Below are 26,021 nucleotides of genomic sequence, written 5' to 3'. Positions count from 1 at the left end.
GCCTGGCAGGACAGAGCTCTGCCCTCTCTGCTCCTACAGGTCACAGCTTTTTCCCTTTTCCTCAATAGAGCCAGAAATCAGAAGCCTATCAGAGCACTTCCAGGTAGATGTAACCAAAGTGAGCTCTAGCTGGCTCACAGGAAGATAACTTCATCTTCTTTGTGCCTAAAGTACAGAGTTTAAATCAATCAAAGCTGCTCTGTTGATCCTAAAGGTCCCGAAAGGCATCACGCTGTGCTGCTGCACTTTTGCTTCAGTAGATGAACAGGGTGGACAGCTGCCAAGTCCTCCCTGCCCTTCCCCAAACCGCTGAGCCCTTTGCCGTGCGTGTGACGCTGATGCTGTGCCCTGTCCCCCTCTCTTGCAGGCGGTATTTCAGATGCAGTCAGTGAAATGCCTTAAGTGTCAGGAGGAGAACCGGGTGGTGTTACCGTGCCAACACGCGGTGCTGTGCGAGACGTGCGCCGAGGAGGGCGAGTGCCCCATCTGCCACCCCAACAGGCCCCACTCTCTGCAGTCGTGACCTTGCGAGGACACTCGTTCTGATCATATCCTATAGAACTTTTTAACTTTATACATACGTACATATATATGTATGTGTATATATATATATGTATATATGTGTGTGGATGGGCGTGGCTGTGCACGTGTAGGGACGTGCACACACACGCACATGCACACATGAAAACAGAAAATTAGTTGCAGAGCACTTTTTAATATTTTACATCCCGTATCTAAACTGCCCCTCACCCGTGCCCCACTAATTCTAACTCTTGATGAACTTTGAGAGCTGTTTTTAATACAGATCAAAGGGCCATTTGCAAAGAGTCTGTGTTTCTCCTCTTTTCTATTTAGGTGATAACAAATTTTTGACTATTTCCAGAAGGACTTAGAGTGGGCAAGAGGGGCTTCCACGTGCTTTCCAGAGGAAGAGTTGAGATCACGGGGAGGATCGAGGTGGATTGAAATGACTTGCTCATGCCTTCGGTCCCCCTGCTCTTTCACTGACCCAGCTTGGTTAAAGCCGTCCCCCCTGATGGGAGCTCTGCCAGGCTCCTGCCTGGAGGGCCTCACACTGCCCATCTCTGAATGTGCAGGAACTTTGTCTGTCATTTAATCAGCAAAGTTCACTTTTTAAATTTTTTTACACTCTTTGTATATTTGTATGAAAAGAAGAAAAGAGGGAAAAAAAAATTTATATTGGACCTAGAGCAAGCCAAGCCCCAAAATTCAGTGACCAATGTTCACTGCTGATGCAGCCAACATGTTCCAGGTCTGAGCAGCCTTAGAAGTATTGCCCTTGGGTGAGCCAAGCCCTTTATGAAGGAAATTTGGATGCAGAGGTTAGTTCTCTCCAGGCACCCCTTTGTCTGGTGTCTGTCTAGAGATGTTTTACTGTTTCAGACGAGATTAGTTTTGTTTTAGCCACAGGGACCTGATTCGTAGTCACTGCTGAAGTGCATGAAACAATTCCAGGTAGGCTGAGGACATTTTTGTTGCCTGTGTCAGCAGCTCAAGGATGGTTTGTGGATTGCTGGCTCCAGAAACCCTCATGCTGGAGATGTGTGGTGACAGAAATAGTCCAGCAGGACAGAGAAATGCCACCAGCTCAGACCTGTCCAGCAGCTGAGCTTTCCTGTGACTTTCCTTACCAGCGTGTCCATTGGATTTTTACATCAGGTGGATTGCAGTAACCTGCTGGGATCTCAACCAAAAGGCCACTCGGTTGACTAAACGTTTTTATTTTGCACAGGGATGCTCCTGTGCTGCCCCTCCGTGACCTGGAAAAGCACTGGAACTTCCAGCAGCCCACTATTGTAGGAAAACTGAATTTTTACCAGAGCCTCTCAGAAAGCTTCATATTTAATACAAACACATAATTAGGTTTGCTTCCATAATTCCACCTTTCCTCTCCATGGAAGGGGTTAATATGCATTCCCAGATGATCTCTTAAGTGCAGCTCTGTGTAGTTCTTTTTTATGTTTTCCCATTAACTTGTTTTTGGGTTTTTTGGTAAAAATGCTTTTTTTCCATGTGTATTTTATTGTAACTAGCATCAGGTTTTTTAATTTTTTTTAATGGAGAGACACTGTTGAGTGACTATTGTGGCTATGTTGTTTGGTTATAGCCTTTGAATGTCTGTGCCATGGGGCAGCACATCTGCCTTGGTCTGATCTTAAGGAAAGACCTTTTATTAAAATACGTGAACATTTCTCTTTTTTTTTTAGGAAAAATAAAAAAAAAAAAAAATTAAAAGTGGGGGGGGAGGAGGAGGAAAAAGCCCAATTAAGATTAAAAAAATTTACTAAAAAGTTTTTTTGTAACTAACTTAAATCATAGGAAATAAACTCTTAAATCAGGTCTTTAATATTTATAAGCAGCAGAGCTGATCAGCCCGTTTTTGGCTATGGTTTGTAACACTTTTTATGAGCGTGGGGGTTTCTCTGCTCCTCTGCCTCCCCGGGGGCTGCTCAGGGGTGATGCTGCCTTTTGCCAACCCTCTTTTTCCAGATCTGTCTGGCACCGGCTCCGTGATTCCAACAGGGAATCCCTCCACATGGAACTTGTCCCCTGAGGGCAGCCTGGGCTGTCTCCATGGGACTTCAGTCACGGGGTGATGCAGGACTTGGGGGGGTTAAGGGGAAAGAGTTGTTTGCCCCCAATTTCCATGGGGTACAAGGAAAAATTCCAGGCCAGAGAAAATGTGTTTTCCCCTTTTGAGTAAAACAGTTTCTCTGTTTTAAAACTTATACTGAAGGACCAAAGAATTCAGAATTTCACCTGTTTGTGGCCCTTACATTTTAACTTTCCATTGCCACACTGCACTCATGGCAGAGCAGCCTGAAGGAATTAGCACTAGACCCATCCCTTGCCCCCACCCAACCTCTCTCAGCACTCTCTTTGCACAAGCACATAGACTTTCTCACTTTCCTCTGGTTCTTGAAGAAACACTTCCTAAATTTAGGTTTCTATCAATTTGTTTGCTGCTTTTAAAAAAAGGAGAGGAATATTGAAATGTGAATTTATTTTCTTAAGCATCAGATGGAAAAGAGAACTTCATCTTTGCATATTTCGTGAATGTTCTGGGGGGCCACTTAAAGACAATTTCCAAACCAAATGAGGTAGGAGCAGGGGGAAGGAGCAGCATTCCTGACCCACTCCAGCAGTTGTTGCTGCCTGCTCCAGGCAGGAAGGACAAACCATAATCACAGCACTGCAGTTAAGGCTTAAGAGTCTGTGATCAGCTTTTGTGTGGTGTAAAAAGAGCTGAAATAAACCTGGTGCTAATAAGTGCAGCCCCTGTCACGTACTGTCAGGCTTCCTTCTGAAGCAGGAACTCCCTTTAGAGGACACACAGTAACACAGCAGCGCTGAGGGGGCTTCAAAACAAAAGTGGGGTCCACGAGGTTCCTTGGGGAGCAGCCCAGCTGAACAGCCCTGACCACGTCTGGGTCCTGCCTCCTCACACAGACTCCTTAGTGGATAATGACATTTTCCTCCCCAGATTTTTGGGAGCTTCAGAAGCGCTGGCCTCAGTGACGAATTGGGCAGGTCAGACCCTTCGGAGCTGAGAGCTGGGGGAAGGGAGTTGTGGTTGTGTTGTGAAACCACAGCATCCTAAAGGTCAATAAACTTCTACATTATTACGGAAAACCAACCTAGAAGCAGATGGCTTGGGACAGCACTACCCTGGGTAGATGCAGAGCAACAAGCAGGGCCAGAGCTGTAGGTGAGAGCCAGGAGCTGAAGGATTTTAGCATTTTGGGCTAACAGGACCACTTTGAGCTCCTCTCCAGCTTTAGGTGCCGTAGCCATGTGCTCGCTGTGGCACGGGAGGGACCCGGGAAAGGGCCGGAGCTGGAGCACATTTCCTTAAGCAGATCCCACCCCTGGGGGTCACTGCAGCCGATCCCCTGCCGAAGGGTTTTACACTTTGTACATCTCTGAAGCTGAACCTGAGCCACTTGCAAGGCTTGTGCAGCTGAGACAATGAAGAGAATTCCTTACCCTGGGAAGGAAGCCCGTAACACTGAATGGACTCAGTCATCCCTTGCTGTTCCACCAGCCTCCGAACCTCCTCTCTTCCTCCTTTTCCCCTATCTGAGAAGGAAGAATATTACCAGTGTTTTCCTCCAGAATTATTATAATCCTTGGAGTGATGGCCAACAGCAAAATAGATGTTACTGATGTAAAACCTAGTATTTTAAAGGTGAAGTATTCCTGCAAAGTAGTGACTGCATCGGAGAGATTTCTGGGGCTTCCCCACTCCGTAGCTTCCAATGTTAAAACAAAATAAATACAGTATACGTTTTAAAAAAATAATAATAATACACACTGCAGTATTTCTGGTGGCAATTCTTGCCCAGTCCCTTCCCTGCTTTCCCCAGGAGGAAGGGCACTGGGCAGAGGCGCCCCTAGTCCGTGTAGAAGTTGGCAGAATGGTGATCAGTGGTGTAAAACGTGTTGTTGATTCCATGTATAGAACTGTGATTTCAGCTGTCGTTCTCTCGTACTCTGTAAATATGTGTTTTGGCTGTCGGAAACCTGGTTTAGACTCTTTTCTTGGCAGAGTGAATTTGCATGTGGGGCTGGAAAGAAAGAACTCAATCTGTGTCACAGTTTCCAAGGGCAGGATGGATTTTTTTTTTCTTTTTTTTTCTTTTTTTTTTTTTTTTAGAGGACAATAAATTTTTATTTTTTTGCTAAGAAAAAAAAAATACAAACTGAAGCGGTGTGTGCGTGTGTGTGTGCGCATGCGTGCCCGGGTGGATGTGCAGCCCCAGGCTCTGCTCTGGGGCTTGGGGAGGGTGGAGAAATCTGGCCTGTGGACCCCTTGAAACAACAGATCTGTTGCAAATTTTGCCTTTCACACAACCAAAAATGATTTCTCTCTGAGCTCCCCTTCCTTTTTGGGAGGTTGCAATTCACTTTTCTGATGGAGGTGTGGTGGAAGAGGGGGAACATCGATGCAGTGTGGTTAAGGTTGGGCAGAGACCCCTTTGGAAGTGGCAAATCCAAAACTTTCTCACCCAAATTCTTGGTCTGGATGTGGATTTATGTTCTGGCAGAGCCAGGCTGGGCAGAGGTGAGCTGTGCCAGCTCAGTGGGTACAAACAGTGTTTGTGTGTTGGCACCCAAAAGAGCACACCTGGCTTGTGGATCCAGTAATTACCTGTTAATTTTGGTCTAATTAACGCTTCAAAGGTGCATCAACCACTTCTCATTAGTCCAATCACAACAATAATCTGAATGGGCCCATTTGTATTGCAGAGTATTGGTAACACAATAAAATCAGTAGGTGTAAGTGCCAGCCCCTTCCCTCTTGTGTTCCAGCTATCCACCTGTGTCGGGTTCTTCACCAGGACGAGGAGGAGGATGGGGATTTCTTCCTCTTCCTTGGTCTTGCATTTACTAGCAGCTGGTTTTGTGTGCTTCAAGCCTTGTTTTTTAATGCTTGGGCCATTCTGCTCCGTGGGGTTAGTTGTGCTCTGATTGATTAAGGTTTATTAGTCCTTCTCTGTAAAGGGTGGGATTTCTTTTAGGGTGGGAAAAGAGCCACACAACTGCCTGGAGCTGAGCAAAAATGAAGCTAAAACACCCTGAATGATATGGTGCAAACAACCTCAAAAGAGAGGTCAGCCCGTGCCACCTCCTCCCTGCGACACACCTGGCTGCTGGCAGCCCAGGGCAAGGTAGAGCACAGTGGTTTTTAAACAAACAGCTGAAAATGAGCTGAGACCATCTTCAAACCTCCAGCCTCGTGTAGTAAACCTTGTAATAAAATGGGGGCTGCCAAGCAGGGGCCAACTCCAGATGGGCTGCAGGGTGCTGGACCTGGCTGAAATGACACCCTGGGACAGCATCTCCACAATCCCAGACCCAGATTTGGGATATTATTTCTCTGCACTGAAACCTAAGCCAGCAAATAGCTTCCTTGGGAGCCAGCAGCGCCTTAATCCCTCCTGCTGTGGGCTCTGTCACACAGATACCAAAGGAGCTTTTTTCTTTTCCCCCCCCCACATCCAGGATTTGACCTGAGCTGACCCGGCGGCTGCTCTGCCCTCCGAGGGCACAGCTGGTGCTCAGGCACCCGGGAGGGGGATGCTTTTAATTCCCTGGTCCCTGGCAGCTCGCAGGGACCTGCTGCAGCTCAAACACAGCCACCTCCGTGCAGGGTGGGGGTAGAGGGAGCTCCAGGTGTATAATTAGTACTAATTGCAGCAAAAACAAGCTCCAAAAAACCCAACAAATTGTTAAAATCACCTGCCCTGCCAGGCATTTTTGCTGTCACACTGGGTCACCCCACATGGATGCACCCTGCAGAGCTTCTCACCACTTCCAGAGGGACCCAGGTCCCTGGCACAGGCTGGGGGTGATGCCAGGGATCGGCATCCCATGTCTGGGCTGTCAGCTGCCCAAAATGTCTCCTGCTTTGGCTGCTAGGGCTGTGATGCTCTTTATTGCTGCCCAGGCTCCAGCAGGATCCCAGGCTTCCAGAAGGTCGATAAAATTGGTGGTAAAATAAAAAAAAAACCAAACCAAACAGACACAAAAGCGATGCACATTTTTAAAAAAGGAGAAATTCAGCACCTCAAATGCCATGTCCCACCCCACTGTGCTGCTGCTCCCAGCACAGGGCCACTGCCCCAAAGCACAGAGTCAGCCCACGCATCAGCTTTGTGGCTTTTCATTTAAAATAAGAGGCTTATCCACAAGTAAATGAGGGGAAAAAGAAATTAAAAAATTAAAAAAAAAAAATGAAGGCTGGTTTGGCCATGGCTGTCCCCAGCCTGAATCAGTTGTGTTGCAGACAGGAAGGGTGGGGACACGGCCAGGAGATGCGGCACTGGCAGTGACAAGCTCCAGAGGGATGGACAGGGACAGCCACACTTCCACATCCCTCGTGTAGTGTTACTAATCCAGGCAGGCCAAGAAATCCCCTCAAATCCAGCTGTCCCCCCTCCACGGCTCACGGGAGCGTTGCTGCCCGAAGGTGGGGGTGAGACGGGTGCGGTGGGGCGGGCACAGGGACCCCTCTGTCCCCACACTCCCTGCAGATGTTCTGGCTCCAACACCACAGAAGTCCCGTGGTCCCGCTGGCCTTTCAGGGCCGTCTTCCTGGCCCTCCCTCACTCCCTCTCCTTGGACTGCTTGGCTCGCTGCTTGCGGAGCTTAGCGAAGGCCTGAGCCTCTTTGTCCCTTTTCCTGGACTCCAGCAGCTGCAGGATCTCATCTGCCAGAGAAGAGGGGAGTGATGGTGGGAGATGCTCCCCACAGCCCCCTCCCCACGCTGCAGGGCCTCAGCCCGGCTGTGGCACCACGTACCCGTGGGCTTGGGGTGGGTGAGGGGGAGCCGGGTCTGGGGCACCCGTCCCATGTCAGCCTCCTCGGTGTCGAGGCCGGGCAGGTGGCACAGGGGGAAGAAGGCTTCGCCCTCCAGGTCGTTGGCCCCCAGCACGTCGTAGTCAAACACGGTCAGCAGCAGACAGGCCCCCTCCTGCCGACACTTCTCGGGGGGGATCAAGCTGCAGGGGCACGGCAGGCTGGGGATCATCACATCCCACCCCCTCGGTCCCAAAATTCAACCTTCCATGCTCCACACTGACCCAAACCCCTCAAAACTCAGGGTCCCAGCGCAGCCCCGCACCCTCCCCGGTGTTTGGGGGGACCCCACTGGGGTGCAGGGGGTTAAATCCCTGGACAGGGCGCAGTTCCTGGAGCAGCAGCCCCATGGCAGAGGCTCTGTTGAAGCCTGAGGGGCTGTGGGGACTGGGGGGCCCCTGCTGGGCGTCAGCCCCTACATACAAGTCGAAGGCTTCATCGAAGAGGGGGTGCAGCTCGTTCTTCTTGCACTGGGTGGTCCGGGCCACCACCTCGGGGAACTCGTGCCGGGGCTCCAGCGTGAGCTGGACGAAGGGGTCGCTGGAGCCTGGTGGGGTGCAGACATCAGCCCCTTCCCCATGCCCCTCTGCCCCGGGATGAACCCGGCTGGGGAGGCTTGGACACACTGGGGTGGCTGCAGGAGGGGGTCAGGGCACTGCCACCACAACCCCCAGCCCGGCCCGGGCTCCTGGAGGGTGCGGGAGCCGCCCTAACCCGCCCGCACAGCGATCGGCCGCGGGTGGCCGCAGGAGGAGTGACCTCTCCTGGAGATCTCCCCGAACGGCAGCCGGACCGCGAGCAGGTCCCTGCTCATGTGGCTTTTTATCCGCGACTGCTTTGCACGATGAAGAAAAGCCGCCTGCTCTGGCTGCTGGCCGGTGGGATGTGGGTACTGTGTCCTGCCTGGTCCTGCCTGCCACATCCCACTGGACCACCCCGGACCAGTGCAATAACCCCCCTTTTCCCCCAAATCCACCTCCTTGGGTAAAGAAAGAAATCGAGAGAGAGTCCAAGCACTGCCAGCACCTCTCCTGACTGGGGCATTCCAGGGACCAAGGACAGGGGGTGCCGGGGCAGTGGGGCTCCCCTGCCCACCCAGGGGGGTCCTGGGACAGTGGGGCTGCCCTGCCCACCCACACCCACCGTTGGAGTCCAGTGGGATGAGGTTGGTGGCGTTGAGCACTTCCACATGGAGTTTCTGCTCCAAAGGCCGGTACAGAGCTTTGATGGTCACGGCCCCGTACTTCTCTGAGCTGGTGTCCAGCTGGAAAGTGGGGTACAGGGATAAGGGTGCTGTCCTTCATCCTCATCATGGAGGGGAGGCACAGGGTCTGGCAGAGGCTGAGCAGGAATTTTGGGGTACCCAGGGTTTGCTGGAATCCTCTGGATGCAACTGAGCTCACTCCTCTCAACACTGTGGCAAAACCTGCCCCAACAGCCCCAGGACTGGGAGGAAATTCCACATTTCCACAGGCAGGGCCTGTGAGCAAGGGTGGGATGCGGGAAGAGGTTGGGAGCACCATCTGGACTCCTACCTGCTGCTGGATCCTGTTGCTGAAGTATTTCTGGATGAGTTTGCGGCTGCTGGCGGAGCAGAGGGCCAGGTGAGTCTCCAGTGTCTGTGGGGAGGGTAAGAGGTGATGGTCAAGCACACAGACAGGTCCACAGCCTGGGGATGTCCTCCCTGGCAACCCTCCCTCCCAAAGGAACCCACGGGGACTCCCCATCCCCATCCCCATACCTGGAAGGTTGCAGTGTGGAGGGTCTCCAGCGGCAGCCCGCAGCCCTCGGCGTGGAAGCACAGCTCCAGGCTCTGGGGACAAGGATGCTGTCAGCCACCAACCAAACCCCTGTCCCTGCCAGGGACCCCCTGCTTCCCCCTGGTACCTTCAGGGCACAGAACAGCCTCTGGTAGTGCTGGACCGAGGGCACCTGCGGCCCCCCTGCTGCTGAGAGCACGGACAGGGTGTGGTGCCACAGGAGAGTGAGGAGGCTGCAGGGGAGAGGGAGGCTGTGAGCAGGATCCAGGGGGTGGGCTGGGGAGATGGTCTTCAGCTGAAGGGCTTTGCAAAGCCCCAGCAGAAAGTGCCTCATCCTGCCAGCCCTGAAGTGGGATGGCCCCAAGCCACACGGAGCTGAGGGGATGCTCCTGCCCGAGGGATGGTGACACTGGTGGCCTCTGCCACAGTGCATCCCAAGTGCCCTGGTCACCTTTTGAAGTTCTCCTGGACCAGATGCTCATTGAGGTACTGCAGCTCCGACTCCAGGAACTTCATGAGCGGGATGATGGACTGCAGCAAGAGGAGAGGGGCATTGGGGAGGGCAGGGGGGCTGCGTCCAGCAAGGCAAAGCAGGCTAGGGAGGATCCCAGAGGGGCTCCTTCCCACAGAACATGGGCAGGCTGTGCCTGGTCTGGTCCTGCTGCTGACACAGGCATCAAGCGAAGCATGTGGAGGTCTGGGCCCCGTCACTGGTGTGTCCTGTGCCCCAGGCGTGGGCAGGGAGCAGCGATGGAGGGTGACAGAGGCCTCCACCAAGCAAGAAAAGACTGCCCAAAAAAGATGGTCCAGGAGGGGCTGGACTAGATACTTACATCCTCAGGCTTCTGGGTGTCACTGGAAGATGAGAGCTCCTGGATGTGCCTGGCAATGCCCTTTTCCAGCTGCCAGGGAGAAATGCAGGAAGAGACTTGGACCCTGCCCTCTGCATCAGCCTCCCCATGCCCAGCTCCACCTTGTCTCCATCCCAGGAGCATTATGGGCTTCAGGACACCTTGGGTGAAACTGCTCTGCACCAGGTGAAAGCCAAGGGGGGGGTCAAAAGGCAGGTGGTCACCTTGGTGGCCAGGGCTTGCACCACATCCCGGACCTCATGGTCCAGGCAGGCCACGGTGCTGTTGAGCTGGTTGTGCAGAGCATTCTGGATCTGCTGTGGGTCGATGACGCCCCTCATGCGCTGCTCCAGCTGGGCCCAGTCCAGCTGTGACGGCAGCTTCAGCATCAGCAGCCGGAGCTGCTCGATGTTGTTCACCACGATGCAGAGCTGGGGAAGGTGGGTCTGCTTCAGGGTGTCCACACTCCCTGAAGCATCCCACATCCCATCCCCAGTGCGATCTCCACCACTATTGCCATTCCTATCTCCATCCCCATCCTCATCCCTAGTCCATCTCCATCACTACCTCCATACTCATTTTCACCTTCACCTGTGTCCCCATCCCCATTCCGCTCCCCCTGCTCACACCATTTCCCTCCTGATTTTCCAGGATTATGGCTTTTGATGGCCAACTGGTCCCTGTGGAACCCAAACTGGGGATGTCAGCTAGGTTCTCAGCAGCTCAGCTCCCTCTCTGCCCAGAAACCAGGGCCAAATCCTGCCTTTCCTGGAGAAACCAGGACAGGTTGCAATACCAACCTTGTTGGCTGCCTCGCCCTCGTTCCGCTCACTCAGCGACAGAGCCTCAGCCCTCTCCTTGATGAGCTTGCAGTACATCAGGGAGATCTTGCACATGTCCTGCAGGACAGAGAGGAAACCAACGGGACTGAACCAGGCAACACAGGGACCACCGTGGGCTCAGGGAACCACATCACTGGGGAGTACTGGCTCCTTCAAGGAGACACATCTCCAAGAGGAGGAGGAAACTCCAGGTGCTGGTGCCCAGGTGTACAAACCTCCAGGAGATTGACCATGATCATGAAGGCTTTGTCAGGGTCTGGCCAGTTGAGCTGCTGCCAGGTTGTCACGATCTGGGCGTAGCAGGTGGACAGGTCAACAGTGGATGTGCTGTGCTTTTGGTACCCGCAAGGCTTCAGCTGAGGGGCAGAGAAGGCAAACACAGCTCCTTATATAGAGATGCCATCCCAGGCAGCAGAGCTGCTTCTTTACTCTGGGGCTCTCTGGCCCATCATCAGCTCCTTATATCCCAACATCACCACACAACCACTTTGGAGAGTGGAGGAGATGAGGATGGACAGAGCAGCATGAGCTCCCTGTTTCCCTCCATAACCAACCCAGCTTTGCTGGACCCCACTGAAGAGCAGGGAGAGGAGCCTGTGGCCTCATGGCTGCCTTCTCTTCTCTTCTCTCTTCCCAGAGGTTGGAAGCAAAGGGGATTCTCACAGCATGGCCCAAATGCAGGGTCCTCAGCTCACACGGGCTGCCAGGGAGCAGCGAGGGAAGGGACACAGGGACATTGTGCGGGGCCAGGGTGAGTGGGATCATCTGGCCCAGGGGACCACATACTTTGTTATGTCATTTGGGAGAGGAACCAGGAGCTCCTGGGCTGCGAGAGGCACCTATGTGGTGGTCTCAGTGCTGTGAGCCAGGCACAGCAGTGAGGCATGGAGGACAGCTGGAGTGTCCCCAAAGGGAGGAGGGAGACTTCTCCTCTCCACGTTACCTGGTCCATCTGGATGGCTTTCTGAGCCCTCTCTAGCGTGGTGGTGTAGGCCTTCTGCAGCCACAGGGGCAAAGCTTCCTCGAACCACTGGTGGAAATTGCTCAGAGCCAGAGGTCCATCCCTAGGGATGAAGGCACCGGCTTCTCCAACCGCACAGCAGCGGCACGGGGCCGTCACCCCTCCTGCTCTCACATCACTCCTCCTGCTCTCACACCAACCCCACTCAGAGATGAGCCCAAAACTCTCCTGGTGATGCTCCCATTGACACCAGCCACCAACAGCCTGCTCTGCCTGGGGTGCAATTAGTGAGGTAGGTGTGTGGGAAGGATCTGGAGATCCTGTCAGTTAACTGCTCGATCCCTCCCTTCCGCGCCTCCCCTCTCCTGGGCTTGGATACCTCCTTGAGAGGGAGTCCTTCATCTCATAGAGCTCCTGCAGCTTCCTGTAGAGATCAAAGAGGCTCTCAGCTGTGGGTCTGGACATGCTGCTGTCCACCTTGTGCAGCTGCTCCTGGACATGCTCCGCAACCTGAATGGGAGCAAGGACGGGGGGGACGCAGTGAGGTCCAGCCAGGAAGGCTCCTTCTGGAGTCAGGGTCAGCTCAGGGGACTCCTATTCCTTTTGGGTGGCATTTCAGAAGATTTGTCGGGTCAAATAGTCACCATCATCACTCTATGGGTGCACAGGGAGAGACAGGCAGTTTCCCTTGCTCCCTTTCCAGGATTGCAACAAGCAGTTGCCTCCTGAAGGGTGGCCAAAAACCTCAGCCTGTCTTTAGACCTTAGTTCCTCGAGGGCAGAGCAGCCCAGGCTTGCTCACCAGGCTCTCCAGCTCCAGGTAGGCAATGGAGAAGATATTCAGCTTCAGGTTGCTGCAAGAGAGAAACGTGGAGTCAGGAGCCTGCCAACCCCAGCGCAGCAAAGGCAGCCCAGCAAACCCTGCCGGGCCACGTCCTGGGTGAGGACAGCAAAGCTCTAAGGGGCAGAGATGGGACCAAAGATCCCATCTGGGGAGCCCAAAGGCCAAGGAATGAGGCATCAAAGTGCTCTGTCACTCTTGACCCCAGGGAAGGTGGATGGGGGCGAGATCAAGCACTGAAACCTACGTGCTGAACAATTTATTCCAGATCTTTTGGCACTGCTTGAGATCTTCTATTACCTCCAGAAGGAGCTTGGACAAGGCTTTGCTATTCTCCTCTATGCTCTGCAAAGGAAGGAACAGCTTGTTTTGGATGCTCAGACATTTTGAGGTGACTTTATCGTGTCGGAGAGACAGAGGTGGGAACTGACCTTCACCATGGGCTTGAGGTGCTGCTTCTGCATGTGAAACCACTCCGTGGTGCCTGACTGCAAGAGAGGAGTCCTGGTGGGATGGCAGGGAAGCAGGAGGAGCAAAGCCAGCTCTGTCACCCCCTTCACTCTCCCTGTCCCCTGGGTGGGGTGAGGACCTGTGGTGGGAACCACAGGCTGGGGCCACCAGGTTGAAGAGGGGCGAGTATTTCCCACACCATGGTGATCCGTGGGGATTTGCTGAGCTGTGGGCATTGGGCAGGGGATGGAAGGGAAGGGAGACCCAGAGGGTCCCACCCTGCGGGGGCTGGGGTGGGTGAGACCCCCAGTACCTTCAGAGCTGTGGAGACCATCTGGGGAAGGTCAGGGCTGGGTGTGCAGAGCTCACGGAAAGCTTTTGTTTTGCACATCTGAACCAGGACCCTACAAAGTGAGAACCTCGAGTGAAACCCAGCACCTGCCATGAGAAACAAACACCTCTTCCCCCAGAGAGACAGCCCAAACAGACTTCCCCTCCCAGTGACATTCCCCACAGGGAGCCCAGGCTGAGGGATGGGACAGGACAAGTGTCACAGCAGCCTAGACAGGGGAGGAAGGGCTCACACTGGTTTTGCTCGAGCTCAGGGGCTTGGCCATTACAGTGGCCAAGCCACAGGACCCCACACACAGCTGGCACCAGTGCCCAACTCACCGCAGCAGGGACTGGAGCCTCTCCGTGGACCTCGGCACGGAGAGGGGGAAAATGATGCGGAACCTACGGATGAGGGAGACCCCGTAGGTCAGCAAGGACTGGAAGGACTCGGCCAGCTCTGCTTTCTGAGGAGAAGAAAGGAAACATGCACTGTCCTCCTCAGTGACAGGGAGATGCTGGCAGGACCATGGCACCACAGTGGAGGGAGCTGGTGCTCCCGTTCCTTTCCAGCCTGCTCCAGGAATGGGAGAAAACCCCTGATGTCTCTGGTAGCTTCTCCCTGGAGGGGCTGAACTGAGCTTTGTGCTTAAACCTCATTGCTATGCATGGAAAATTCAGTGTCTCAGCAGGGTGCAGGGATGCTCTGGGAAAACAGGCTGGGAGAAGCAGAAATTGGGTCATGTTTGAGTTTTGCAGGGGGTTGGGATTGACCTGATGGCAGGGATGGAGGAGGAGGATGTCAGTGCAAAGGGTAAGGGGTTCTTCACAGAGAGGGGGAACAAAGCACTGGGAAATGCCCTGCAGACACCCTGGCACCCCTGTACCCCACAACCTCCTGCCCTTCCTGGAACACTGGGAGTGAAACAGCCCCAGGAGCTCCTGGGAGGAGAGGCTCAGGGTTGGGTGCCTGGGGCACCTTCCCCTGATCTTTGACCCCGCACGTGGTGCTGGAGCCCCCTCACCTGCTCTGGCCTCAGGCGCTCCCGCACCCACTGGTACTCGATGCTGGTGATCTGGTGGAGGAGGCAGCTGCTGTTGAACTCCAGGCTCTGGTAGAGTTTGCTGTAGGCCAGCCACTGCCTGGGGAGGAAGGAGGGCTTGGCTGAGCCCCTGGGGCTGGGGGCACCAGGGGCCAGCCACAGCCACAGCTGGGATCACAGGGGCAGCACCCAGGTGTCCTGGGGGCAACACCTGAGCTCATGGGACACACCAGCTATGGCCAGATGGTCCCAGGGAAGGTTTTGGGGCCCTTGACCCCCCAGGTGCTGCACTGGGGCTCCCTGGGTGTGGGGTACTCACGCCATGTCTTGGTGGAAGTCGGAGAGGTCCTTCTGTGTGGCGTGCAGGTACAGCACGGTGCTGGCGTGGCTGCTCAGCTCCCCGTCCCAGGAGGTGCTGCCGGCCTGCTGGGGGGAAAGGGGGAGGGGAATGTGTCCTGGAGCAAGACAGGATGAGCGAGGAGGGGGACAGGCACCATGGTGGGGTGTATTTGCAGGAATGGGAGCCCCAGAAGGATGCCTGGCACCATCCTGACCCTCATTCCCATCACACAAGTGTCGGGGTGTGGGCTGCAAAGGAAGCTCTCCCCCAGCCCAGCTGCTGGAGGGCTGATTCTGGTGCTGGTACCAGCACTGGTGGTACCTGGTGCTGGAGGATCTCGTAGGACACCAGCTGCTGCAGGAGGTGGCGGTGGACGGTGTAGCTTGGCTGTGTCCGGCTGCTCGTGGTGGCTCTCTGGAAAGAGACAAGGCAGAGAGAACCATCACCTGCCTGGACACACAGGGACACTGTCACAGTGGGGACACAGCACCCAAAAAGTGAGCCTGGAGAGCCAAGGGCTGCAGGTGCACCAGGAGCAGGGTCTGGGGAGGGTCCAGCTCATGCAGACCCTGGTGCTGGCACCTCTGCTCCTGGGGCAGGCCCCAGACAAGCCCCAAGGGACAGGCAGCTGTCCCATCCTGCCCAGGCAATGGGAAAGGACCCCTCTTCCCATTCCATCCCACCTTCTTGTGAGTCAGTAGGAACTGCAGGTGACAGTGTCCCCGGTCGGGATAAGTCTCTGTCCGTGGCTCCAGCTGGTACCAATGGTCATTCCAGCAGTGCAGGTCCTGCGGGCACAGAGGGACAAGGGGGAAGCCGTGGGCAGCCTTCCCAGGAGAAGGATCTCATTCAAAGCCCAGGGGATCTTCATCCCACTGCGTTCATGGAGCAGGAGATTGGATTAAAAATACAGGATATACAGTGACTGAGCGTGTTGGAATGACTGTGGCACAGTGAGGGACCTGACATCACTTCGTGGCTCTGAGACAGGATCCAGGCTGTGCTGGGTGCTGCCACAGGGCTGGGATCCTGCCCGGATCCCGGGAGGTTGAACTGGCGCCTGGGGAGCCCCTTGGAGGAGGGGATGCACTGGGCGCTCACCTTCAGGCGCACCACCACGTTCCCCAGGAAATCGTCCTGCCCTTTGTCTTTTCGAGCGTCTTTGAAGATCCTGAAAGGCACAGACAAAGGATGGGGTGGGAAGGTGTCCTGCAGCTGTGACCCGGCCGTGCTCGGGATGCAGAAGGGTGACACAGACCTGCCACCCCACCTCCCTCCCTCCCTCCCTCCCTCCCTCCCTCCCTCCCTCCTTCCAAAGGCGATTTTTAAAATCCAGCAGGCAAATAAACGTTTTCCACCCCCTCTTTCCTCAGCAGCCTTGGGGCCACACCGGCACCAACCTTTTGAGGCCGTGGAGGTCCGTCAGCTCCCCCAGCTTGTGCCGCATCGACTCCACCACGTCTGAATCCCTGCGAGGACGGGAGGCAAAACCCACCGCGGGGGAAGGGGGAGACCCAGATGAGGGAAAAACAGAGCAGGGAATTGCAATGACAGTGGAGAAGGGAAAGTACAGGAGCAGGGAAGTGTCAGGATTGAGGCCATCCCAAAACCCAGCCCAAATCTGCGAGCGCGTGGCTTCTCTCCATAAATTAAACCAGGGCTTAGGACCAGCCCTGCCTGGGCACAGCCAGCCTGGGTTTTCTCTCCTGGCACAGGTCACATCCTGCACTGAGCACTGCTCCACAGAAGGTGATGGGGAAAGGGGTCCCCAGCTGCTTTCTGGGCCTTTAAAAGGGTGCAGGTTGAAGGAACACCCCAGGGATTCTCCCAGGAGGCAGAACACCCTCGGGGCAGGGTCCCGGGGTCACTGGGATGCTGTCACTCACCACATGTCCAGGTGGAAGCTGGCTGTCTCCGCATCTTTAAACTCCCTGCAAGGCACCAGGGGATGCTGTTACTCGAGTAACATACCAGTGGTGAACCCTCCATCCACACCCAAGAGCCCCGGCCTCCCCCTGCACCCCCCCGGAGAGCAGAGCCAAGGGGTGGGGCTGGATTACAGGATGAACGTCTCGTTCCACACCGGGCTGAGGGTCTGGTTTATGACTTGGGTGCGATGGATTTGGTCTTCAGGGATGAGGTCTTTGACCACTGCCTTCATCCTCTTCTTGTGGTCGGGGTGGGCTGGTTCCTGGCTCCTGACCTCGATGCCCAGCAGGCAGTAGGGGTCACTGAGTCCTGCGAGGGCGGAGGTGTGGGAATTCCACTCGGGAGGAGCAGCTGCCCCTCTTCCCACAGGACACCCACCCGTCTCCACTTACCGCTGACGTCTTTACCCAAAATCCCCTTGGCTTCCTTCACAGTGGCTTTCAGGCAGTAAATGGGGCTCTGGAAAAATGAAGAAATAGCTACTAATGTGTGGGGTCACCAACCCTGTGAGGAAGGATCAACCCTGCCAGGAAGGAACAACCCTGCAAGGAAGGATGGGGCTTGAGCAGGACCACACCATCAGCTCCCACCCAAGCAGTGACAACCCCAGGGCACCCCAAATCACAATCACAGGGGCTCAGAGGCACTGCAGCCACCCAGCACCACCCCAGCTGCATACTGGGGACACTGTACCTCCAGCTCCATGACCTTCTGCATGATGACACTGTGCTCCTCTGCGTCCATGCCAAAAGCCTGTGTGGATATCGGGGCTGCTGATGGATGCTGCCCTGTTAACAGGGGCTGGAGAGCAGCCAGGGGCTTCCTGCTGCTCCCTGGGAGCCAGCTGCAGCCCGAGGAGAGAGGAGAGCAGCAAAGAGCCCGGCAGGAAGGCTGGGGACCAGCTGAAAGCCCTTGAGGGAGAGCCTTCTTCCCACCATCCCCAGCCTAAGATAAACACTTCTCCCCAGGGCTAACATTTCCCAGCCACAGGCTGCTCCCAGCCCTCCAGCTGGATGCTGCTGCTGCATCTTTTATGGTGCTTGTTAAGAGCTCCCTCTGAGTGACCCTGTAGGGCCCAGAGGAATGATTATTGTCTCCAAACAACCAGAGAGAAAGTGTGTGTGTGGAGTCAGGGCAAGTTCTGAGCAGGTGGGATGGGGCACTTCCACATCCTAGCTCCTGGAGCCTCTGGTCAAGCCCAAGCCCCTGGCACATGGAAAGCACAACCTTATTCAGCTTTAATATTCTCAAGTTTGCAAGTGAAAGTTTGTTATTCAGCCTCCTGAGAATTTTGTGGTCTCTTGTGAACCACCAGAGTAAAACAAAGCCCATTTAAAAACCCACTGAGTGAGCTTGGGGCATAACAGACCCCCACCATCCCCTGTAGCTGGGAGGATGGATGTGTCAGGGACCAGGTTTTGGGGACCCTGTCAGGAAGGGACACACCTTCTGCACGTAGGAGTAGAGCTCCTGGGAGTCCCCGATGTGCTGCTGCTCGGGCTTGCCCAGGCGGTGCCGGATGGTGTAGAGAACCTCCTCGTAGAGCAGGGCCAGCTGTGGGGGGACAGTGCTGGCACCTCGTGTGGGGACAGCCAGTGGGGACATGCTCCGTGCATCCCCCAGGATCAGCAGACTTCCTCCTCACAGCTCCCTGAGCTCCTGGCACCCCCTGCATCCAGCCCTGCCCGCCCACACCGGCTGTCCCTGGGGAGCATCTCCAGGAGCTGAGCCATGTCCCCAGGCCCCTGCAGCACTGCCACCCCCTCCAGCACCACCAAGGGAGACCACAGCAGGGCCACGCTCGTACCTCGTCCTTGGAGAACCGGTGGGACAGATCCATCTGGGGAGAGAAGAGAAGCAGAGAGGTTTCCCATCACGAGCGTGGTTTGAGGAGGAAATCGCGGCCGGACAAGGCAGGGCAGCCAGGACGGGGTGGCTTCACCCACAGCACATGAGGGTGGGATGTCCCAAAGGATGCTGTGACACCCCACAGCCGAGGGGAATCACCCACCAGCAGGGCAGCACGGGGGGCTTCCCCCCCAGCCCCATTAATTGAGGAGGGGGCTGCAAGGGTGGCAACAGCAGCTTGGGGTTACCCCCAGGAGGCTTTAAAAGCCAACCACCCACCTCTCACCCCCTAGAGCTGCTCATTCCAGCAGCACCAGGCTGGAGAGCAAAGCAGCTGAGGCACAGGGCAGGGGGCCAGAGCACAGTGAGGAGCTCCAGGCTGGGCAGGGAGATGCCAAAAGCCATCAGGATTTGGTGCACTGCTGCAAATCTCTGAAAGCTGCAAAGGTGCACTGCTCATTCCCCACATGAAGGGTGACCAGCAACAGCACTGACTTTCCAAACGAGAATTAAATCCAAGCGGTGACACCACCAGAGGAAGGGGACCAGTGTCCCTGTGCCATCTGCTACTGGTCCTGGCACTGGAGCCTCTGGGAATACAAGGGGTGACACCAAAAAATGTAACAGAAGTTTTTAAAATGAGTTTGGGCTTTTCTGGGCTGAGAGGCATTTGCAGAGCATGGTCCCAGCACCTGCTCATCCAGGGCTGGTAGAGATGGATGGATGCATGGATGGGTGGATGGATGGATGGACAAGTCCTACCTGTGGGTCAGCCCAGGCCCCAAAGTGACCTTAGGATACCCCTAACAGAAAAAAATAAACCAACCCTGAGCTTGAACATTAACATTTGCTTATGGCAAATCTAGGGCTGGCATAATCCCCCGGCCATCTGGACTGAATTCAACCCTTCCGGCCCTGGCAAGTTTAACCCTTGAGCTGCTTCTCTCCCACCTGCCTCCACATCCCTTCTTGTACCCACTGGTGAGTGCTGGGGGCAGCAGCCCCTGTGAAAGGGAAACCTGTTGCACTCAGGAGGGTCCCAGCCTGCCCCTGCCCAGGGACCATCCACCTTCTGCTGCTGCTGGCACTGTCCTGCCTGTGCCAAGGCATGGGGGACATGGCCCCATCCCAAATCCTTCAGCATCCCCACAGTCAGCACTGCCCCATGGCAAGGTCACAAGTGCAGAGGGGACAGAAAAAGGATTTTATTTCTCTGCTGCTGTTATTTATCAGCAAGACACGAGCATCTGCTCCTTGCCCAGCAATGGGGCAGCACAGGAGGGCAGGGGGAGGAATCCCTGCTGGTTTTGGGAGCAGCTCCCTGCTGTTCCCTTCTGCCCCCGGACACGCTGCGGGATCTGCTCCATGCTCCCATGTGCACACGGGACTGGTTAAGCTAAAGCTGAGCTGAGCCACCAGGACATGTTTACTGCTGCTAATCCCCATGCCAAGAACCCAGCTCAAATCCAGGAGTGTTGCTTAAATCCGGGTCTAGATACAGCCACCGGCATCAGCCCACCCCAGCAGCTGCAGCAGTGAGGGCTGCAGGGACAGGCGTGCTCGAGAGGGAGGACAAGTCCACCAGGACAGATCATCCCAGGAGTCCAACACGGGGGACTGTGCCCTCGTGCTCCCAGCAGAGCTGTGGGTCCCATCTCATGGGAACAGACGCAGGGACACAGAGGAAGTGCGTCAGGTTGGGATGGCCCAGAGCAGGGCTTGGGGGAGCTGCTGGCAGCAGAGAGCCCAGAGGGGCTGGGAGGGGGCGGGGAAGCCATAGCCAAGCTAAAAGGGGACCCTCAGTGGGGGCACAGAGCTGCAGCTGACCCCGTACTCACCCTGGGGTGCACATTTACATGGGTATGGTACCCCCATCCCTTGGTGACCCTGGCAAAGCATCACACCCAGGACGTGGCCTCGGCCCCTTTTCTCTCATTCCCCTTTTACAGCCTCAGCAGCCAGCGCTGCCCCCCCGGGTCCCCTGGGCACAGCCACCCTGACCCTGCCTGGTGCCATCGCACCCCAAATGCTCTCCCCAGCCCCCCGGGCTCAGAGCCACCTACCTCGGGGCTCTCCTCCCCGGGGAGGGTCCCCTGGGGGCTCCCACCAGCACGATCCATCTCAGGGGGAGGCTGAGCGTGGGGCAGGGCTGCAGCTCTGCCTGAAGCTGTGGCCTCCCTCGCTTGCTCAGAGGAGGAAACCACAGACCTTATCACGGCGTGGCCATTTTAGCAAAGCGGAAACGTGCTCAGGGCTCCTTCCAGAGCACCCCAGGGACGCAGGCGCCCCGGCGTCCCCACAGCATGGGGACTGTGTGGCACACATGGGCTGGGGGCAAAAGGAAGGTGTCACATCCAGTCCCTGCTATTGCTTATGAGCCTGGAATTGGGAGTAAGTGGAGAGAAATAGTCCTGAGAAGGCTAAGGCCAGCAGGGGAAGGGGAGATGGAGAGGATTGGTGGAGGCAACAAGAAGGATCTGGGCTCCAAGGTGTCTTTTGGATCCATCGTGCCTTGAGAGCACCTTGAGAGCACAGACAGGGACCTTGTAGAAAGCAGGGGGGGTCTTCAGCCCCGGGGGGTGGAGGGGATTTGAAACCCCATGCAAAAGCTGCGGGGTGAGAAGTCCTTGCAACACCCAGGAGCGTTGCACAAGGTTGGGCTGAGAACAGATGCAGTAAAGAGCCAAAAACAGCACCGAGAAAGGGCCTGTGACCTTTTCCCCAAATGGGCTGTCCAGAAAGAGCTACTGAGAAAAAAAAGCAGCAAGAAATGAAGTTGAAAATTTGTTCTTTACTATCAGCTTTCATTCTTGTAAACGCTTTATCTGATTGGAACCTGCCAGGCAGTTGCCTGTCACAGACCGGCAGCCGTGCCCTCCCCTCGCAGATCCCTATCAGGATGCTCTCACTGATAACAAACTGGGTGGGGGAAGGCCTGGCTGGGCATCAGGAGATGGCATGGGGAAGAGCCAGCTTGCTCCTGGGTGTCTGTTGTGCCTACAGACACAGCTGAGAGCGGCCTGGGCTTTGGAGGAGCTCTTGAGCTGCACAAGCATTTGCTGCTCAGCGGCCGGACCCACAGGCCGGGGAAGGACAAGGATGACAGCCCATGCTCAGTGTCACTGCTGGGGTTTGGTGTCCCTGCCGGGGCTGCTGAGGAGCCACAGGCCCTGTGCTGTGTTCCCAGCCTCTTTCTGTCCCCTGGAAGGTCCAAAAGCCATTAAAAAGGTGCTTCAGCTGTAACACAGGCAGCAGTGGCTCCACACTGGGATCAGTGGTACTGTGCAGGCACTCAGGGATTTGTGCTGAATCCAAACAGGAAACCATGACCATGGAAACTGCACTGGAAAGTTTGTCTCCTTAACAGCAGGGAAGGAGTCAGAGTCCATCAGCACAGAGACCCAGAGCACACTGGCTCCAAGCACGGCTGCAGGAGGATGCTGGCAGCAGCATCCCTGCGAGAGGAGGAGGGCAGGCAGCCAGGCCCTTCCAGCCTTGCACTCATCCAGTCCTTCAGTTGAGGCAGGTTAGTTTAGGACCTTCCCTTTGCCCTGGAACCCTGTAAGAGCAGGTGATAATGGCAAAAGGGTTCCCTGAGGTTGCAGGACCAGGAGATGGACAAAGGGCTGAGAGCACAGGCAGGGGGTTGATGTGGGGGGCAGATTTTCTTTATCCAGGTCAACCAGTACAGGACTGGGGCCAAGAGGGGCTGCACAACATAAACACAGTGAATTGCCAGGGCAGAGGGATGCCAAGATAATCTACAGAAAAATAATCCAGAGATACAGTGAGACACCAAAAAGCTGAAATCCACTCCTGTGATTTGTCAGCCTTGTCCCCTGAGGTCTGAAAAAAGCTGCTTGTTACACTTCTGCTGTCTCCCCTGACAGGAGGGCTCTGGTAACTGTCCCCAGGAACTGGGTGCCCCAAGGAACTGGGCGCCCCAAGGAACTGGGCTTCAGAACCCTTTCTTGTGCACTCCCCAGTTTGGCACTGGAGCCCCCTCCTCACCCCACATGTAGTGAGAACGCCCGTTCCCTTTGGTGCCAGAGATGCTCAGAGGTGCTTACCCAGCCCTGCCAGCCTCAGCCTTGGCTTTATCCAGCCTTTTCCCATTGGCTCACCTTGGGCAAACAGCTTTAAAAGCATCTCCTCCCTTGCTGATGGAGGGAGACGTGGTGGAGAAGCTGATTCTTGCCCCGTGACACACACAAATGCAGTTTATTGATCTGGGACATCAGTGCTCTGCTCCCCTGCAAAATGTTGTCAGTGGGAAGTAGAGAAAAGTGCACAATGGCCTTTGGAAACCATTGCTGTCATCTCTGCTTTTAGCTTTGATTGCAAAAGCAAAATCTGGCCCAGCAAAGAGCAACCCCAGAGGTGAAGGCAGGACACGGACACAGCATCCTTGAGCTGCTCACACCTTTCACTGCTTCTTGCCAACAAAAAATAACAGCAGTCAGGATGTCTCTTGCCTCAACCAGCACAGAGAACAGCTGAAAGAGTTTAGTCAGTCCTCAAATCCACTTCTTTCCTCCTTGTAACACTGGAGAAAAAAAATCCAGTCATAACTATTGCTAAACATCAGGCAGTGACCCTCCAGCCAGGAGCTGGTGGCTGGGCTGGGGTTGTGCAGGCTTTACAAAGGAAAAGTTCAGCTGCAGTGTGGGAGAGTCTGTTTAAAAGCACTTTCCCCAGCAGCTCCCCAGGTGGCCACTGCCTGGTTTGCAATGCCCACTGAAATGCTCAGGCACAGTCCGGCAGGGTGGGCAGCACTCAGCTCCCATCAGAGGCCAGCACGGTCCTTAGGCAGGACTCAGTGCAGGGATCACAGGGATTTGAGCCTCTCTGTGTGCCAAGGGAGAGCTGTTTGGTCCTTTTCCCCCCCGGGTTTTACCAGCAGCCATCCCTTCCACAAAATACCGGTGACAAAAATCACCAAGCTCCAGTATTTGCACCTCGAATTACTCCTTGTCCGGGAAACAATAAGAGAAGCCCTAAAGGCAGCTCCAGAATGAGCAAGGATTTCTAGTTAGTAGAGACAATCCTGGCAAACTCCATTCCCCACGCTGGCAGACAACTAGCAAAACATCCCAGACATCCGAGGCAGGACTTTCCAGAGGGAGGGGGTCGGCATTCCCCACAACAGCCCCCCCTTCCCACACTGTCAGTCTGCCTCCCAAAATAGCCACCGTATTTATGCACAATATGGACTGAAGCCTTATGTTCCTTTTAAAAAGAAGTCATCCTAAAGGAAAACCCTTTATACCTGTCCCCGGTATAACTAAAGTCCACAGGTCGCTGGTGAATGGGGTTGTAGGGGCTGCTGAGAAAACAGATCTCCAAAGAACAAGCATCATCACCTTCTTTATAGGGAATCATCTTCCCCTTAAAGGAAAACCTGTTAGGAAAGGACTCTCCATCAGCATTAATAGCAGTTTATCTCCTACCTCTTGTCTCGATCCTGAAGCCGCAGCCTGGCCTCACCCTTATCTCTCGGATGGAAATGGGCAAATAGTCAAAAAACTGATTTCAACATGTCCCTCCCTCACTTCTCCTTTTAACCACGGGTCCAATGACTCTGCAAAACCCAGTGGTGCCTTCCAGGCTTTGGCAAGGTGGACAGTGCAGTCACTAGGCGGGGGGGAGGAAGGTGGTTTCAAAATGAGAAAGACATCCCTGTTCTCCCTCTTTGGGGCTGCCCAGGTGGGGAATCCCCCTGAGACCCACTGGGTGCTGTGGGGCCAACGATTCCATACCTGGGAGGGATGTCAGTCATCCCCCCTCCCTGCTTCCTGTGGGGCCTTCCAGTTACTCCTGCCCTGACCCCACATCTCTCCTGCCACAGGCTCTCCTGAGCACTTTGGGGGCACCTCCCAAAAGATGGTGGTACCTGGGAAGGAAGTGGGGAACACACAGCACCTCCCACCTCATTTGGGGCATCTTAGAAGGATGTCAAGGCAAACTCCATCCTTCTGGGAAGAGCAAAGGGGACTCCCAGCCACCCACACAGGACAGGGCAGTTGTGAAAGCTCTGTTCCCCTTGGGAGCCCTGTGCAGGAGCAGGGGTTTGGCACAAGAGCTGCCAGCTCCATCGCAGGGATGTGCAAGGATGAATCTGAGGAGGTCACAGACTTCATGTGTAGACCTGGATGTCTCTCATTTGCCTCACAGCACCTTGTGACCACTTTAAAATGTTTCCACCATCACTGTCATGTGCTGTGTATGCAGCAAGTATTTCTTCCACTTCCCTCTCCCAGTGAGATAATTCCATTTCAGACACTGGATTTATCATCCCCTCACTGCAAGGACAGTGAATGGGGGATACAGATTTCAAAGCCAATTTATTTGCTGGTTTGGGGGCTGAGTTGAGAAAAGCAGGACCTACAGCATGTGCCTGAGCTGAGGAGGGGCCAGGGGAATGTTTGTGAAGGTGGAAGAACTTGGGGCTGACACCCAGGTACCTCCATGCCCCCATGGTGCCCATGAACCAGGTTAATCCGGAGCACAGACACCAAATACTGACCAGCTTCAGCACAAAGCATTCTCCCCATGGCTTTTCCACCAACAGTTCTCCCCACACCCTTGCCAAAGCCCCTGAGGAGCCCACCAAGCTCCACAAGCTTGGATGATGGGAGGAGGCTGAAGGACAACCCCTCCCACTGCCCCCACATTCCAGAGGGACATGCCAAAACATGGAATATTATTGCAGTCAGGCTGGGCCAAGGGGAGAGGCAGTGTGTCCCAGCCAGAGCCCAGCCCTCACAGAGCAAAGTACATGGAAAAGGAGGAGGAGGAGGAGGAGGAGGAGAAGGAAGAGACACAAGTTGAACAAGGGAAAGGAAAAGTTTAGAAAGACGGGATTTGCTGAGCTGAGCTCCTAAATGGAGCCAAGCTGATACCTTTTGCTCCAGCGTCTGGAAACCATAGGAGTTGTGTAGGAAATGGCAGGTGGGTTGGGAGGACCCAGCAGGGAGGGATCCTGGTCCGTTTGAGGACCTGAGGTGGGAGATCTGGCAGCCAGCAGCAGCAGGTACAAGTCCGTGCTCCTGCTCCCCGTGACGTGGGCCACTTCATGTCCCGCTGGGGCCTCTCTCAGTGGCACAGGGCCAGCCCTTGAGCAAGGAGGGGGCTGAAATACTGGTTCCAGTCTCTTGGAGCTGACTCACTCCAGAGAGCAGACCAGGTGAGTAACAGCTGCTACGGCTGCTGAGAGAGCCTTGACTGAAATAAAGATCCCCACCCTGCACATCCCAGGGTTTCCTCCCCACCCACAAACCTCACATTTGTCACTTGGGCTTTTCTGTGCAGCTCTAACCTGAAACTCCTCCTGATCACAGCCTGCCTTGGCAAAACTCACCTCCAACACACCCCTGGCAGTTCTTTACAGCTGGAGGTGCCTGTGATGCGACAGGAGCTGCTCACTAGTGAGGGCTGGCTCTGC

General features: G+C 55.2%; 2 protein-coding genes across 11 annotated transcripts in view; one reads left to right on the top strand and one right to left on the bottom strand.

The window, feature by feature from the left end:
* Positions 1-4,544, top strand: part of UNK (unk zinc finger) — a 45,125-nt gene extending 40,581 nt beyond the window's left edge. For all 5 annotated transcript variants that reach the window (XM_039562306.1, XM_039562308.1, XM_039562309.1 and 2 more), the window contains one exon: positions 368-4,544. In XM_039562306.1, the coding sequence (XP_039418240.1) occupies positions 368-523 (156 nt within the window). In that variant the 3' untranslated portion in view covers positions 524-4,544. The remainder of the gene's footprint in view (positions 1-367) is intronic.
* Positions 4,545-6,550: 2,006 nt separating this feature from the next.
* On the bottom strand, positions 6,551-25,740 carry UNC13D (unc-13 homolog D). 6 transcript variants are annotated; one of them, XM_039562301.1, is made up of 32 exons: positions 25,480-25,740; positions 18,537-18,569; positions 18,176-18,283; positions 17,423-17,482; positions 17,122-17,188; positions 16,861-17,038; positions 16,687-16,731; positions 16,201-16,269; positions 15,902-15,971; positions 15,484-15,588; positions 15,122-15,214; positions 14,780-14,886; positions 14,443-14,560; positions 13,760-13,884; positions 13,401-13,491; positions 13,069-13,125; positions 12,885-12,982; positions 12,599-12,650; positions 12,177-12,307; positions 11,780-11,900; positions 11,052-11,192; positions 10,795-10,893; positions 10,219-10,425; positions 9,977-10,045; positions 9,595-9,674; positions 9,271-9,376; positions 9,125-9,196; positions 8,919-9,002; positions 8,527-8,647; positions 7,807-7,930; positions 7,327-7,526; positions 6,551-7,234 (listed from the first exon to the last, which is right to left on the bottom strand). In XM_039562301.1, exons 2-32 carry the CDS (start codon positions 18,567-18,569, stop codon positions 7,131-7,133), a joined length of 3,135 nt encoding a protein of 1,044 aa, XP_039418235.1. In that variant the 5' UTR covers positions 25,480-25,740; the 3' UTR covers positions 6,551-7,130. The 6 variants fall into 6 exon arrangements, with proteins under 6 accessions (XP_039418235.1, XP_039418234.1, XP_039418232.1 ...); XM_039562300.1 differs by lacking the exon at positions 25,480-25,740 and adding an exon at positions 24,028-24,104; XM_039562298.1 differs by lacking the exon at positions 25,480-25,740 and adding an exon at positions 20,641-20,800.
* Positions 25,741-26,021: the final 281 nt, after the last annotated feature.

The sequence above is a fragment of the Corvus cornix genome, chromosome 18, assembly GCF_000738735.6.
Source record: "Corvus cornix cornix isolate S_Up_H32 chromosome 18, ASM73873v5, whole genome shotgun sequence".
Lineage (NCBI taxonomy): Eukaryota > Metazoa > Chordata > Aves > Passeriformes > Corvidae > Corvus > Corvus cornix.
The sequence above is the reverse complement of the archived record's forward strand: the minus strand, read 5'-3'. Positions and strand labels throughout refer to the sequence as shown.

Bases quoted from the DNA above. Each gene is read 5' to 3' on its own strand.
- UNC13D (XM_039562298.1), bottom strand. From the start codon at position 20,697: ATGGATCGTGCTGGTGGGAGCCCCCAGGGGACCCTCCCCGGGGAGGAG. The intron at 14,561-14,779 runs GTGAGTACCCCA...CTTCCTCCCCAG, and splicing joins GACTTCCACCAAGACATGGC to GCAGTGGCTGGCCTACAGCA. The intron at 8,648-8,918 runs GTAGGAGTCCAG...CCCACTTTCCAG, and splicing joins GCAACAGGATCCAGCAGCAG to CTGGACACCAGCTCAGAGAA.